This window comes from Puma concolor, chromosome C2 (genome assembly GCF_028749965.1).
Source record: "Puma concolor isolate L17-30 chromosome C2, mPumCon1.1.hap2, whole genome shotgun sequence".
In the NCBI taxonomy this organism is placed as follows: Eukaryota; Metazoa; Chordata; class Mammalia; order Carnivora; family Felidae; genus Puma; species Puma concolor.
The window spans coordinates 110,818,687-110,832,564 of record NC_141675.1 but is presented as its reverse complement, the minus strand read 5'-3'; the positions used below and the strand labels follow the sequence as shown (position 1 = coordinate 110,832,564).

The following is a 13,878-nucleotide window of genomic DNA, read 5'->3' as shown; positions in this document are numbered from 1 at the left end:
AAACAAAACACCTGCAGACTGCATTTTGACCCAAAGGCCACTAATTTGCACTATGGGGCTTTAATTTCATTTTCACATTAAATTTAACAAATGAGTTAAGGGGAGTGAGAGATAGTGTCGCCTACCATAGTCCAAGCATTGTACCAGGTGCTGGTGATAAACTAGGCGCAAAGTTTCATATGTTACATTCCTAGCATCAGTTTAAAGTTGAGTGAGACTCGTGAAAACATCATTTTATATTAACACCATGTTAAATGCTTATAAATACGGGGAGCAAGCAGAGAAAAAGTTAAGAGAGGAGGAAAATAAATTTTTTAAATAGTTGTGTAATAGACTAAAACCAGCTACAAGCACACCCTGTTAAGAGGCCGTGGGCATGGCCTCAAGGCCAACTACCAGCTTTCTTCCCGACCGCGCTGTTTTTCAGACCAGAAGGCTTTCCCCTTGTATCGGGACGTCATCCGGAAGCGCCGGGAAGAGGGGGCGGGATTTCCGGCTTCTGGAACGGAAAGGGACGGAAACTAAATGAACCAACGGGCTTAATTCCGTGTGAGGCACGTATTTGGGCTCAGCACTTCACTACAGAGTTCTGCGTCCTCTCCAGGTCTCCGCGGTTTGCACGAGCCGGAGCCACTGTTTCTGCACTCCTGGTATGGGCATGTTTCTTATCTTAGTTGTGTGTGTTGCGGTGGGACAACTCGGGAAACCATTGTAAGATACACGTTGTGGAGCATGCGTGCTAAGAAGGCCCACAGATAAGTGGAAGCCCAGCGATTTAATAAACTATAAGCAGCACAATACCTGGAACAAGAGGAATGTTTACCAAAATGATTGCCTTATTTGTTTTAAAATTTGGGTTTCATTGCTCTGATATCCTAAAAAAATCTTAACCAATTATAAAGACAAAACTCAGAAGACCTTTGTTTTTGAAATGTTTTTCATAACAGGATTGAGGACTCCTGGTGAAATAGGAAGTCTAACTTTTTTCTTCTTTAAATGGTGGCCAAACATGGAGCGCCCGGCTGACTCAATCCGAAGAAAATGTGACTCTTGATCTTGGGGTCGTGAATATGAGCCCTACATTGGGTGATTACTTGAAAAAAAAAAAAAACGAATTTTTTTTTTTTTTTTTAATTGGGGGCACCCGAGTGGTTCAGTGGGCTCAGCCTGGGGCTTTTGGTGTCAGCTCAGGTCATGATCTCAGGGTTCCCCATAGGGCTCTGCACTGACAGCGTGGAGCCTGCTTGGGATTCTGTCCCTCTCTCTGTCCCTCTCCTCTTGCTGTCTCTCAAATTTAAAACAAATTTTTAAAAATGCAGGTGTCTCAACATGTTTTATATGTGAAAAGCATTGGTCCAGGATATCTATTTGAAAAATACTTGAGTGATTACTGTGAGCCATAAACTGCCAAATGTTGGGTTCAATTTTAATATAAATACAGTCCTTGTCCTGATAGAGTTTACTGTCTAGTCAGGCAAATAAGTAACCAGGCAATTACAAAAGAGTGTTACAAGTACTGTGATGGAGAGGTACAGGGTGCTGTAAGAACTACTAGGAGGAATACTTGGTCTAAAGTTTGAGGTGAAGTATAGCTAGAGATGTAGCTGAAGAGGTAAACAAAGGATGATTTTGTGGAAAACTTTATAAGCCATGTTTGTAAGTTTGGGATTTAACCTGGCAGCAATGAGCTTAAAAATACACGTTGGGGGAGCGCCTGGGTGGCGCAGTCGGTTAAGCATCCGACTTCAGCCAGGTCACGATCTCGCGGTCCGTGAGTTCGAGCCCCGTGTCGGGCTCTGGGCTGATGGCTCAGAGCCTGGAGCCTGTTTCCGATTCTGTGTCTCCCTCTCTCTCTGCCCCTCCCCCGTTCATGCTCTGTCTCTCTCTGTCCCAAAAATAAAAATAAAAATACACGTTGGGGATGATACAAGTGCATTGATCAGATTTGCACTAACTTCAAATGGCTTAGAGATGAGGCAGAGCAAATCTGGAGGCTAGGGGATGCAGTTAGGGTAATGGGATTCAAGAGAAGTGAATGGCTCAAGATGTATTTAGAAAGTAAAGTGAATTGAGGCCCCTGTATGGCTCAATTGATTAAGTGTCCAATTTTTGGCTCAGGTCATGATCTCAAGGTTCATGAGTTCGAGCCCTGATTCAGACTCTTTCCTGACAGCTTGGAGCCTGGAGCCTGCTTCAGATTCATTGTCTCCCTCTTTCTCTGCCCCTTCCCCTCTCAACAATAAACATTAAAAAAAAGAAAGTAAAGTGAATATAATTCAGATGGATTAGATATGGGGGGTGTGAGAGAGGGCGGTAATAAAATGACTTCCAGTTTCTGGCTTAAGCAAATGGATGGATAGCAGTGTCCCTCCCTGAAACCATGTGTAAGGAGAAGCAGATTGGAAAGGGAAGGGAGAGAGATTATTTTAATATGTTGCATTTGAGGTGTTTCTTCTGATGCGTGGTGGTTGAAGCCATGGAGGAAGATCAGACCTCATACAGAAAATTTTAGATTGCAAAAAAAAAAGGGGGGGGGGGCTAAGGACAAAAATTCAGAGGCACATCTGCTTTTAAGGGAGGGGCATCATCTGGGCATCAGGACACAGGTTAGAGAGGCACTCCCAAAAGCATGCAGTCATTAAATGAAGCCAAGGGAAGAAGGCATTTTTCAAGTATTTCAACTGCATTTGGTAAAAAGTTGATTTTTTTCTTCAAATCTCATACTAGTTTCACAATGTTTTAAGTTTATTTCTTTATTTTGAGAGAGAGAGAGCAAGCAAGAGTGAGCATGCATGGGCAGACGGAGAGGGGGAGAGAGAATCCCAAGCAAGCTCTGAGCTGTCAGCACAGAGTCAGAAGCAGAACTCGATCTCACCAACCAAACACTAGATCAGACCTGAGCCGAAATCAAGAGTTGGCCCCTTAACCAACTGAGCCACCCAGGTGCCCCCTAGTTTCACATTTTTAAGCATCTTCATTGTTCGATGTATGCCCACACCTTGAGGATAAAATTGTGGAGCTTATATATATTTGCCCTAATTTTGGACATTTTTGTTTGGCAATAATATTATTTGCTACAAAATAAACTCTGAACTGGAGAAAAGAGGTTTGTTTTTAAATCAGTAGATCTCTCTGTATTCCTGTTTTTGAAAACATATAAGGGCATTGATACAGCAGCTCCTAAGTGCTTTTTACTAGTTGCCATCCTTTATAAAACTTTTCTGCTTTTTATCTTCTTGTCTTCATGTGTTGCTTATGTTAAGGATCTTGTGTTTGGGCCTGTATCTGTTATGGGCTTAGTATAGAATGGAGAAGAAACAGCATCATGATCTAACCCATATCAGTAGTACATAACTTCGTGGTTATCCAGTAATACAGATATTCTGGGCTGCTAGCTGCAAATCTGAAAGGGATCTTTAAGGTATTCTTTTCCCTAAAGCAATAGTGAAATTCATGTTTAAAATAAGATCCCAGGGGCGCCTGGGTGGCGCAGTCGGTTGAGCGTCCGACTTCAGCCAGGTCACGATCTCGCGGTCCGTGAGTTCGAGCCCCGCGTCAGGCTCTGGGCTGATGGCTCGGAGCCTGGAGCCTGTTTCCGATTCTGTGTCTCCCTCTCTCTCTGCCCCTCCCCTGTTCATGCTCTGTCTCTCTCTGTCCCAAAAATAAATAAAAAACGTTGGAAAAAAAAAAATTTTAAAAAAATAAAATAAGATCCCATATAAGCTTTAAACTTTGTGCCTGGTGAGTGATCACAGGCTCTAGGCCATAGGAGTCTAGGAAAAATTAACGGTACAGCAAATAAAGTTGTGTTTACTGTGTGTTTCAAAAATCAGTTGCATTTCGGTGTCTCAAATTTATACTTGCACAATTAGTTGAGAGGTTTTAAAGGTCTTTATCTAACTTTTTACTACATTTTGCTTTTTTTATAGGTGTTTTCTTACATGCCTGTTTTCCTCAAAATGAGTGGTAGTATCACCTTAAGATCTTTTGGCAGATTTTTGGTGCCATTTACCATTCATAGGAAAAAAGGGGTTTTATGTTCAACAATTCTGCAGAGATCTGTGTCTTCCAAAATACCAACTGTGTCCTATCCTAAGAAGGAGAGTACATCACCTCCTGAACAGCTGGGATTGGATGGGTGGAAAATTACAATGAAATCTAGCATGCAAGAAGAAGATGCTTCGGCAGTCTCAAGCAGCAAGGACGAAGACCCTCTAGTTGCCATCAGGGAGTTAATTGAGATGTGGAGATTGTTTGGCAAAGAAGTACCAGAACAAATCAGTGAAGAAGAACTCAAAACTGCTATGGAATGTGTTTCTAAATCATCAAAAAAAAAATACTTAAAATATTTATATATTAAGGAAAAAATTAAAAAAGCCAAGCAAATAAAAAAGGAAACGAAAGCAGTATTAAAGGAAAAAGCCAAAAAAGACCAATTACTGGAAACCACTAAGGAAGATAAACAGCAAAACTTTCTATTTCTACGACTTTGGGATAGGAATATAGACATTGCCATGGGCTGGAAAGGTATTCAGGCCATGCAGTTTGGACAACCTTTGGTTTTTGACATGGATTATGAAAATTATATGAAACCAAAGGAACTTAAGAATACTGTTTCCCAACTTTTAGAAAGTGAAGGATGGAACAGAAGAAATGTTGATCCTTTCCATATTTATTTCTGCAACCTTAAAGTAGAAGGCGCTTATCATAAAGAGTTAGTTAAACGTTATAGAGAAAAATGGGACAAATTGCTATTAACAGCAACAGAAAAGTCTCATGTAGACTTATTCCCAAAGGATAGTATTATATATTTAACTGCAGATTCTCCCAATGTTATGACAACTTTCAAGCATGATAAGATTTATATACTGGGATCTTTTGTTGATAAGGCTATGCAGACAGGCACATCCCTAGCCAAGGCAAAACGGCTGAAACTGGCAACAGAATGCCTTCCATTAGATAGGTATTTACAGTGGGACACTGGTACCAAAAATCTCACCTTAGATCAGATGATGCGTATTTTGTTATGTCTGAAAAACACTGGTAGTTGGGAAGAGGCTCTGAAGTTTGTTCCTAGGAGAAAACATACTGGTTGTATGGAGATTTCTCAACCTTCTCAAGAGCTTGTCAACAGATTAAAGAAGTCAAAACCTTTTAATTCATTTCCAAAAGGCTCTCTAAATATACACACACAGAAAAGGTGGCTTGAATGAGAATATTTGATAACTTAAAAAATAATTGGTCACAATATGTGTAAATAGAACCATGATGCTGTATGCCTTAAACTCTTACTGTGATTTATGTCAATTATTTCTCAATAAAATTGGGGGGGTAAGCATATGGAGTAGAAATACAATTCTATTGGTCTATTTCTTCCTAAATGGAATTCATTTGTTCTTTTAAAGGTTGTCATTCCAGGGGCACCTAGGTGGCTCACTTGGTTAAGCTTCCAACTTCAATTATTTTTTTTTTTTAACGTTTATTTATTTTTGAGACAGAGAGAGACAGAGCACGAACGGGGGAGGGTCAGAGAGAGGGAGACACAGAATCCAAAACAGGCTCCAGGCTCTGAGCTGTCAGCACAGAGCCCGACACGGGGCTCGAACTCACGGACCGCGAGATCATGACCTGAGCCAAAGTCAGCTGCTTAACCGACTGAGCCACCCAGGTGCCCCAAGCTTCCAACTTCAGCTCAGGTCATGATTTCACGGTTCATGAGTTTGAGCCCTGCATCAGGGTCTGTGCTGATAGCTCGGAGCCTGGAACCTGCTTCAGATTCTGTGTCTCCCCCTCTCTCAGGCTCTCTCAAAACCAAATAAAACATTAAGAAAAAAATTTAAAGGTTGCCTTTCCAAATAAACTGAAGTGTGTGTCTTTTTGCCCAATTAATTAAATTTCTGCAAGACTGTGGAAATACCGTTTATCATAAACTTAACAGCTTTTGAAAGTAAAAAGAATCATCCAAGTTTGTTGAGTACAGTAAAACAATTGTACCATGTCTGTGGCTTTTTTATGAATACTTTTGAGTCTTAGACTCCATTTTCCTTCTTAGATGTTCTTTGAGCCATGTCAACTGCCCTTTCATCAAAAATTGATACAGAAAAGATTTTAAACTTCAGGTGATGTTTCACTTATTAAAGTAACATTTGGTACAGTGCTTGGCATGTCATAGGGACTAAAGTATATTTAACTGAATCTTTGTTAAACAAAAGTTTAAGACCTTCCTTGGCATGTCATGGGATTTGGCTATGTTATGAAAAATGTGTTTGAGGGAACAAAATTCATTTCTTGTTCTCTTAGAAAAAAAAAATTTATTTGATAAATGTTACATACAGCACTTCCCTATTGTGTATAGCTAGCTTTCCCTTCTTGGGAAAAACTTCCTTTTCTCCAGCCATGTGATTTGAATGGAAGCTGCCATACTTTTACAGACCTTGCCCTGGCCACAGCTGAATATCCCAAAGGAGACACCTCACTCAAACTTAGAGATGGGGATCTGACTTTAAGATAGGCCAATCAGAACACTTTTCTAGTATTTTTGGGTTTGAGAACTAAGATAACCTGTGTCACTATCTGATTGTGAACTCTTGACAGATGGGAAGCTCTGGAATTGATGGTGGCCTTCCTTTCCATGAAGGAAGACAGGCTATAGTAGGAGAGAGTGAAGCTTGCATATAAAAACAAGACCAATTTTTGGAGCTGTTTAAATCATCGTTCCCAATCATCCCTGAGATCCAGCTATAGGTTTACCTTTAGTATTTACTGGTTGTTCAAACCTCATGCAATAACCCATCTAATAGATCCCCCTTTTTTGCCTAAGCCAATTTAAAGCTGGGTTTCTGCCTCTTGCTACCTACTAAGTCCTAATATACTTGAGAAAATGTGTACTTATTCCCTAAAACTTTAGGAAATGTTCATTGTAGACTACCTGCACCATTAAATTTTTTGAAAACATGGAAAATAGAGATGGATGGCCAACTATTTGTACCTAGTTTCTGAACTAGAAATTAACATGAGATATGCTGTCCAATACATTTCTTAAAGCAGCTAATCTTTTACCAAATACTAAGTATCTACTCTGCCAAACAAAATGCAGTTTACATGAATAATTTAAGTTATAGGTACTGTAACTTAAGTGTTACAGTACTTGTAACTTACTTGTTTAACAGTACCTTTTTTACAGATAAAAATTTACTCGAAATTCAGCCTTTAAGTGTAGTCTCAGAATTCAAAAGATCTGTTTGATTTTAAAGTCCTAGGCTTCAGGGGCGCCTGGGTGGCTCAGTTGGTTAAGCGACTGACTTTGGCTCAGGTCATGATCTCGCAGTTTGTAAATTTGAGTCCCGCATTGGGCTCTGTGCTGACAGCTCAGAGCCTGGAGCCTACTTCAGATTATGTGTCTCCCCCTCTCTCTACCCCTCCCTGCTCACGCTCTGTGTCTCTCTGTCTCTCAATAATAAACATTTAAAAAAAAGTTTAAAATATAAATAAAGTCCTAGGCTTCAACCTATAAATTATACCCTCTATAATAAGAGAGTATGAAGTGCAAATGGAAAAATAATGGATGCCTAACCTAAGCTTGTGAGTGGGATCAGGAAAGGCCTTGAGAAAGTGATATGTAAACGAAGAATAAGTGTGATATGAATGAATTTCAACCGTTAGACCCAGCTAAGTGGCAAAATGCTAATACCTGAGCCATTTGAGACACAATGGAGATAAAATATCATAGTGGTTCAGAACAAGGGGTTAGGATTGCCTAGCAGGACTGGCACCTAGAGTGAGACAAACAAGGCTCCTAGCGTGCCTTACTGATCTCCCAAGTCCCAGACATACTCCCTGGGTTTCAGCTTCACCCGAGGCTCTGATGTTACCTAAACTGCTTAATCTCTTGAAATTTCAGTTCTCCTCATATATGAAAAGGAGATAAATAGTTCTTGACTCATAAAACATTTAATATGGTGTCTGGCCCATAAATGCTAAGTAAAATATTAACTATCTAGTTTAGACTACCTTCGAAATGTATGGAATTTCTAATACTAGTATATGCAAGTTATTTGTCCTTTTGAGGAGTACATTTTTATTTCTTCCTGCGTAATAGTATGCTAAGGTATTTCACTGGGTAACACTAGAATTAAAAAAATAAATTCCGGGGCACCTGGCTGGCTCAGTCGGTTGAGCATCCAACTTTGGCTCAGGTCGTGGTCTCGAAGTCCGTGAGTTCAAGCCCTGCATCAGGCTCCGTGCTGACAGCCCAGAGCCTGGACCCGGCTTCGGGTTCTGTGTCTCCCTCTCTCTCTGCCCCTCCCCCACTCATGCATGCGCACGCGCTCTCTCTCTCTCAAAAATAAACATTAAAAATTTTTTAATAAAGTAAAATAAATTCCTTCCAAATGGCTAAGCAGTAACTAATTTCTAAGATTCCTCTCTTATGCGGATAAATCACAATGGCAAACTCATCCACAGTTTGAACTCAATACAATTTTAATTTTCCAAATGTTTTGGAATTTGGAACTTAACAGAACCCCAGACACTGCTTCAATTTCTCCAAACTAAATGATCTGATTTCCCAGTCACTAGGTGGCTTTTCCCTATCTCAAACACCCAATAATTTATAGTATTCTTCCACTTTGAAGGTAATTTTTGTTGCCTATATTCTAATCATCTCTTCTTACCTATTATTTTCATGTAATACCATTTCTAGCTCTCTCCTTGTGCTCTCTTCAAACATACTATCAACTTCCCAGATTTTAATAATTAAAAGTTTTATAAGAAAGTCTTGGGGCACCTGGGTGGCTCAGTTAAGCATCTGACTCGACTTTGGTTCGGGCCATGATCTCATGGTTCATGAGTTCGAGCCCTGCATCAGGTTCTGCTGACAGCATGGAGCCTGCTTGGGATTCTCTCTCTCCCTGTCTGCCCCTCCCCCACTTGCACACACATTTACTCGCAAAATAAATATTTCTAAAAATGAAAAAAAGTCTTTACTTGTTAACTATTATCCCTATTATGTTACCCAGTTTAATACCTAAGCCATATCCTTCAAGCAAGTATTCAGAGCACACCTGAAGAGCAGACATGAAGGGAGTAACAAGAGAACTTTGAGTGCAAAAACCTGAGAGTTCAAGGTACAAGGAGCTGAAGCAGAGTGAGTAGAGAGCTGAAGATGAAGTCAGAGTAACTAGGGGTCCATCGTGTAAGCCTCTTACGCCATTGTTAAGGATTTTGGTGTTTTTTAATATTTATTTATTGGGCGGGGGGGGGGGGGGGCAGGACACAGGGAGAGAATCCCAAGCAGGCCCCATGCTGTCAGGACAGAGCCTGATGCAGAGCTTGATCTCACGAACCATGAGATCATGACCTAAGCTGAAAGCAAGACGTCAGATGCTGAACTGACTGAGCCACCCGGGTGCCCCTTGGTTTTTACTGTGAATGAGATTGGAAGATCCATGGTCTTGATGACATATTCCTGATGTTTTAATAGGATAACTAGAATCCATGGGGGCAGGAACTTTTTTTTTTTTTTTCTGATTTATTCACTGCTATATTCCCAGGGCCTGGTACAGTGCCTAGCACATAATAAAATTTTCTGTAGGGAATGAATCTGATTCATCTTAAAAGGATTACTTTGGCTGCTGTATCAAGATTCTAAGACAGGGACCAGTTAAGAAATTACTGCCGTAACAAAAGTGAAAGATAATAGTAGGTTGGACCAGGGTGGTAGCACAGTAGGTACTAGATACCAAAGAGATATTGGAGACAATGAATATGAATAAGCCTTTCAAGGGTTGCTATATGAATGAAAATGCTAACAAGCTAGAGGTAGATATGAGATCAATAGAAGAGTCTTCTGTTTTTGTTGGTTTTGCAAAGATGAGAGATATAAAACCATGTATGTATGCTGTTGGGAATGATCCAGTTATGGAGGGGAATCTGATAATCTGATGAAGCAGTGGAGAGAAGTGACAACCTTGTGCATAAGCAAGAAGGATGGGATCTACTGCGTAAGTAACACAGAAAAAGACCATAGAAGTACAAATAAAGGTACTACACCACAGATATGGTGAAAATATGCAGGAGTTCTGTTTTCATTTCTATTATTTTCTCCATGAAAATAAGAAGTGAAGTCATCAGCTGAGGGGGAGTACCTATTGGACTTTTGTGGAGAGCAGAGAACGTGTGAAATAGTGTAAGAAAGTGAAATAATTAGGGTAGTGGTTCCCAAAGTTTGGTCCCTAGTCCAGCAGTATCAATATCATTTGGGAACTAGTTAGAAATGTACATTTTGGGGCTCCAATGAGTCAAAATCTCAGCAGTAGCACCAGAGTTTCAACTGTATTTTAACAAGCCCTTCAGGTGATTCTGATGTACACTCAAATTTGAGGATGGTACTGGGAATTATAATAAAATTACAAGGCTGTATTAAGAATCTACTCAGTCGGCTGAGCGTCTTAACTCTTGATTTTTGGCTCAGGTCGTGATCTTGCGTTTCGTGGGTTCAAGCCCCCAATGGGCTCCAGGCTGACAGTACACAGCCTGCTTGGGATTCTTTCTCTCCCCCTCTCTCTCTCTGCCTCTCCCCTGCTTGTGCTCTCTCTTGCTCTCTCTCTCAAAATAAATAAACAACAACAACAAAAAGAATCTACTCAAAGTGGGAGATACAGGCTTCTAGACATGGAATGAGGAAGTCACAGGAATAAGAGGCACAGCATAAAGAATGCAGTTGGTGATATTGTAATAGCATAGTATGGTGACAGATGGTAGCTACACTTGCAGCAAGCATAGCCTAGTGTGGAGACTTGTCAAATACTATGTTGTACACCTGCACCTAATGTAACATTGTATGTGAACTACACTAAAAACTATTAAATAAAATACAATAAAATAATCTCCGGGAGGTTAGTGAAACCCTGATTAGCTACCTTTCCTCTCTGATTTTGTTGTAGCTCTCTGCCTGAATTCTAAGTTTAACTCCACCTCTTGCCTTTCCAGTGTCCCAGTTTCTTCTTCCATAAAAATGATAATAGTAGCACTTAATTCATATGTTTGTTGTGATGATTTAATGTACTTGATATCATGTTAAAAACTAGCAAATTATGCTTGGCATATAGTAAACATGAATAAATGTTAGATATTATAGCTGTCACCTCACAAATTAAACATCTAAATTAAAATAATAGCTGTCTAGAGGTGCCTAGGTGGCTCAGTCGGTTAAGGGTCCAACTCTTGACTTCGGCTTAAGTCATGATCTCACAGTTTGTGAGGTCAAGCCCTGCATCGGGCTCTGCGCTGACAGGGTGGAGCCTGCTTGGGATTCTCTCCCTCTCCCTCTCTCAAAATAAATAAATAAACTTTAAAAAATAAATATAAAAAACAAAATAAAATAGTTGTCCATATTGCCTTCTATTTCCAGCTTTTTAAACCATTATTGGAATAACTCTTTAGATGTGACAAAAAAATAGCTACCATTAAGTGCCCACCATGAGTGAAGCCCTGCATTACAATTTTTACCAGTATGATCTCACCTAATCCTCTCAGCAATCCTATATTAATACATTTTTGTAGCTAAAATATATTCGCTAAGATTGTTTTATCAGTTCAAACTCACAGAATTAGCAAATGGCAGAGTTAGAGTTTAAATTCATTTTTAATGCAATAAATACTGCTGCTCTTTGTCCTGCACTACTCTAACTCATTTGTAGAGGGTTACTGAAGCTTGCACTCATTTCTTCAATGAATATTTATCGAAACTGGTATAATCTAGGTACTGGGAAACAATGCTGTGCGAGATAAGCACCATATGACTTCCTGGACTGACAAGTGAATGGATTACTATTTTCCATCCTTAATTTCTACAGTGTGGTATACGGAACTGGATCTGCTTTTAGATAGCTATATGGGACCTCTCTAAACTTCATTTTCCTCATTCAAAAATACAGGCATCTATAAATAAATACTTAATTTCACATACAAGTCATGTTTATATCTCCATTTAAAAAATAATGTGTGAGTCTCAGTGATTAACACGTCTAAGGAAAAAAACAAATGTGACTTTAATACTTGCTCTTTAAAATATTTTGCTGGAGCGCCTCGGTAGCTCGGTCCGTTTAGCGTCTGACTTTGGCTCAGGTCACGATCTCACATCTTGGGAGTTCAAGCCCCGCGTCGGGCTCTGTGCTGACAACTCAGAGCCTGGAGCCTGCTTCGGATTCTGTGTCTCCCTCTCTCTCTCTGCCCCTCCCCTGCTTGTGTTCACTCTCTCTCACTCTCAAAAATAAAAAATAAACATTTAAAAAAGTAAATAAAATAAAATATTTTGCTGAGGAGTTTTACATATATTGACATAAATGGGTGGGCCAGGGACTTCAAATCACAACAGCACCATATCACCACCAAACTGCTCTACTTCTGTCATGAGACATGCTTTGATTCTTTCTCCATTCCCCAGACTTGGAGCCTGAGGAGTCATCCACGCATAAATACTAAGCACTTTTCACATATGAAATATGCAATATAAAGAGCTGTGAACAAAAATATTTTTTTTAAGTTTTTTTTATTTATTTTGAGTGAGAGAGAGAACCAGCAGGGAAGGGGCAGAGAGAGCAGACAGAGGATCCAAAGCAGGCTCCATGCTGACAGTGGAGAGCCTGATATGGGCTCCAACTCACAAACCGCAAGATCATGACCTGAGCCTAAGTCAGATGCTTAACCGACTAAGCCACGCAGAAGCACCCCCCCCCCCAAAAATTTCTTTTAATTGTGTCTGTTGTCAAATAACTTTTAAGCCATCTATGGAGACATTTTTTTAAACACATACTTGAGGGAAATATAAAGTGACCAAAGTGGTATATAGAAATTATCTCATCTGATCCCCATGAGCACTCTTTGATGAGGTACAATTATTATTTCTTTTTATAAAGAAAACATATGTCTGTAGATAGTAAGAAACCCTCAAGGTTTACTCAGCCAGGAAAGGGCAGAACCGGGATTCAAACCCAAATTCTGACTCCTTAAGACTACTTTCTGAAACACTCACTTTTTAATGTAGGGCAAACCCACAAACTCCAGTTAGTTCCCTAGACAAGGAATTGACCCCATTTGGCAAGAGGGTAGTATAAATACAGAGAGTAAGGGAAGATGAGGCTAAAAAGTTAGGCTGGGGCCCAATATAACACGTGGGACTTCATCTTAAAAACCCTAGGAATCCATTAAACGTTTCTAAATAAGGCGGAAATTACTGCAATTTTAACTGAATGAGGTAATTTATCTTGATAGGAAAATTGCGACCTGTAGAAAAAGTAGTTTTATCACTTGGCTATGTGACCTCAGACAAATAACTCTTTGGCCTCAAGTCTCATAGCTCATTAGAGAATACCACAATGGACTGTCGTGGGGATTAAACAAGATAGTGTCTGACACAAGAGGGCGCTCGATAAACGTCGATTTTTTTTTTTAATGCACCCCCCCCAACCCCACTTTTTTACAAGTTTTATTTATCTCTACACTTAACTTGGTGCTCAAACTCACAACCCGGAGATCAAGAGTCGCGGGTTCTTCTGAGCCAGCCAGGCACCCCAAGGCCCTCTTTTTTTTTTTTTTTTTTTTTTTTAAGGCACAGGTGGTCCAGCAAGACCAGAATGAATACAGCCTGATCGCTTCAGCTGTAGCCACACCCTAGTCCGCAAAAAACCTTACAAAACTCCACCAACGTTTCCGGAGTGGTGCTCCCTCACTTCTCTGGGCCATGAAAACCTAAGCAACCTCTAGTCAAGCCACTAACCAGAGCTCCACAGACACAGCACAACATTCCCCGCTCTCCCTTCAGAGGCCGCTTGTGGATGACGTCACATTCACTTCCGTTTCCAAAACGGCATCTTTTTA

At 40.1% G+C, this 13,878-nt stretch overlaps 1 protein-coding gene and 1 long non-coding RNA gene across 2 annotated transcripts; one reads left to right on the top strand and one right to left on the bottom strand.

Moving 5' to 3' along the window:
* Window positions 1-220: 220 nt before the first annotated feature.
* On the bottom strand, window positions 221-13,852 carry LOC147577489 (uncharacterized). The gene is made up of 3 exons (XR_015240341.1): window positions 13,778-13,852; window positions 5,000-5,073; window positions 221-499 (listed from the first exon to the last, which is right to left on the bottom strand). It is a non-coding gene; the product is annotated as an uncharacterized LOC147577489 (long non-coding RNA).
* Window positions 497-5,998, top strand: TRMT10C (tRNA methyltransferase 10C, mitochondrial RNase P subunit). The gene is given in 3 exon segments (XM_025913820.2): window positions 497-650; window positions 3,930-5,186; window positions 5,188-5,998. Coding segments are annotated over 2 exon segments (1,281 nt in total). The 5' UTR covers window positions 497-650; window positions 3,930-3,941; the 3' UTR covers window positions 5,224-5,998.
* Window positions 13,853-13,878: the final 26 nt, after the last annotated feature.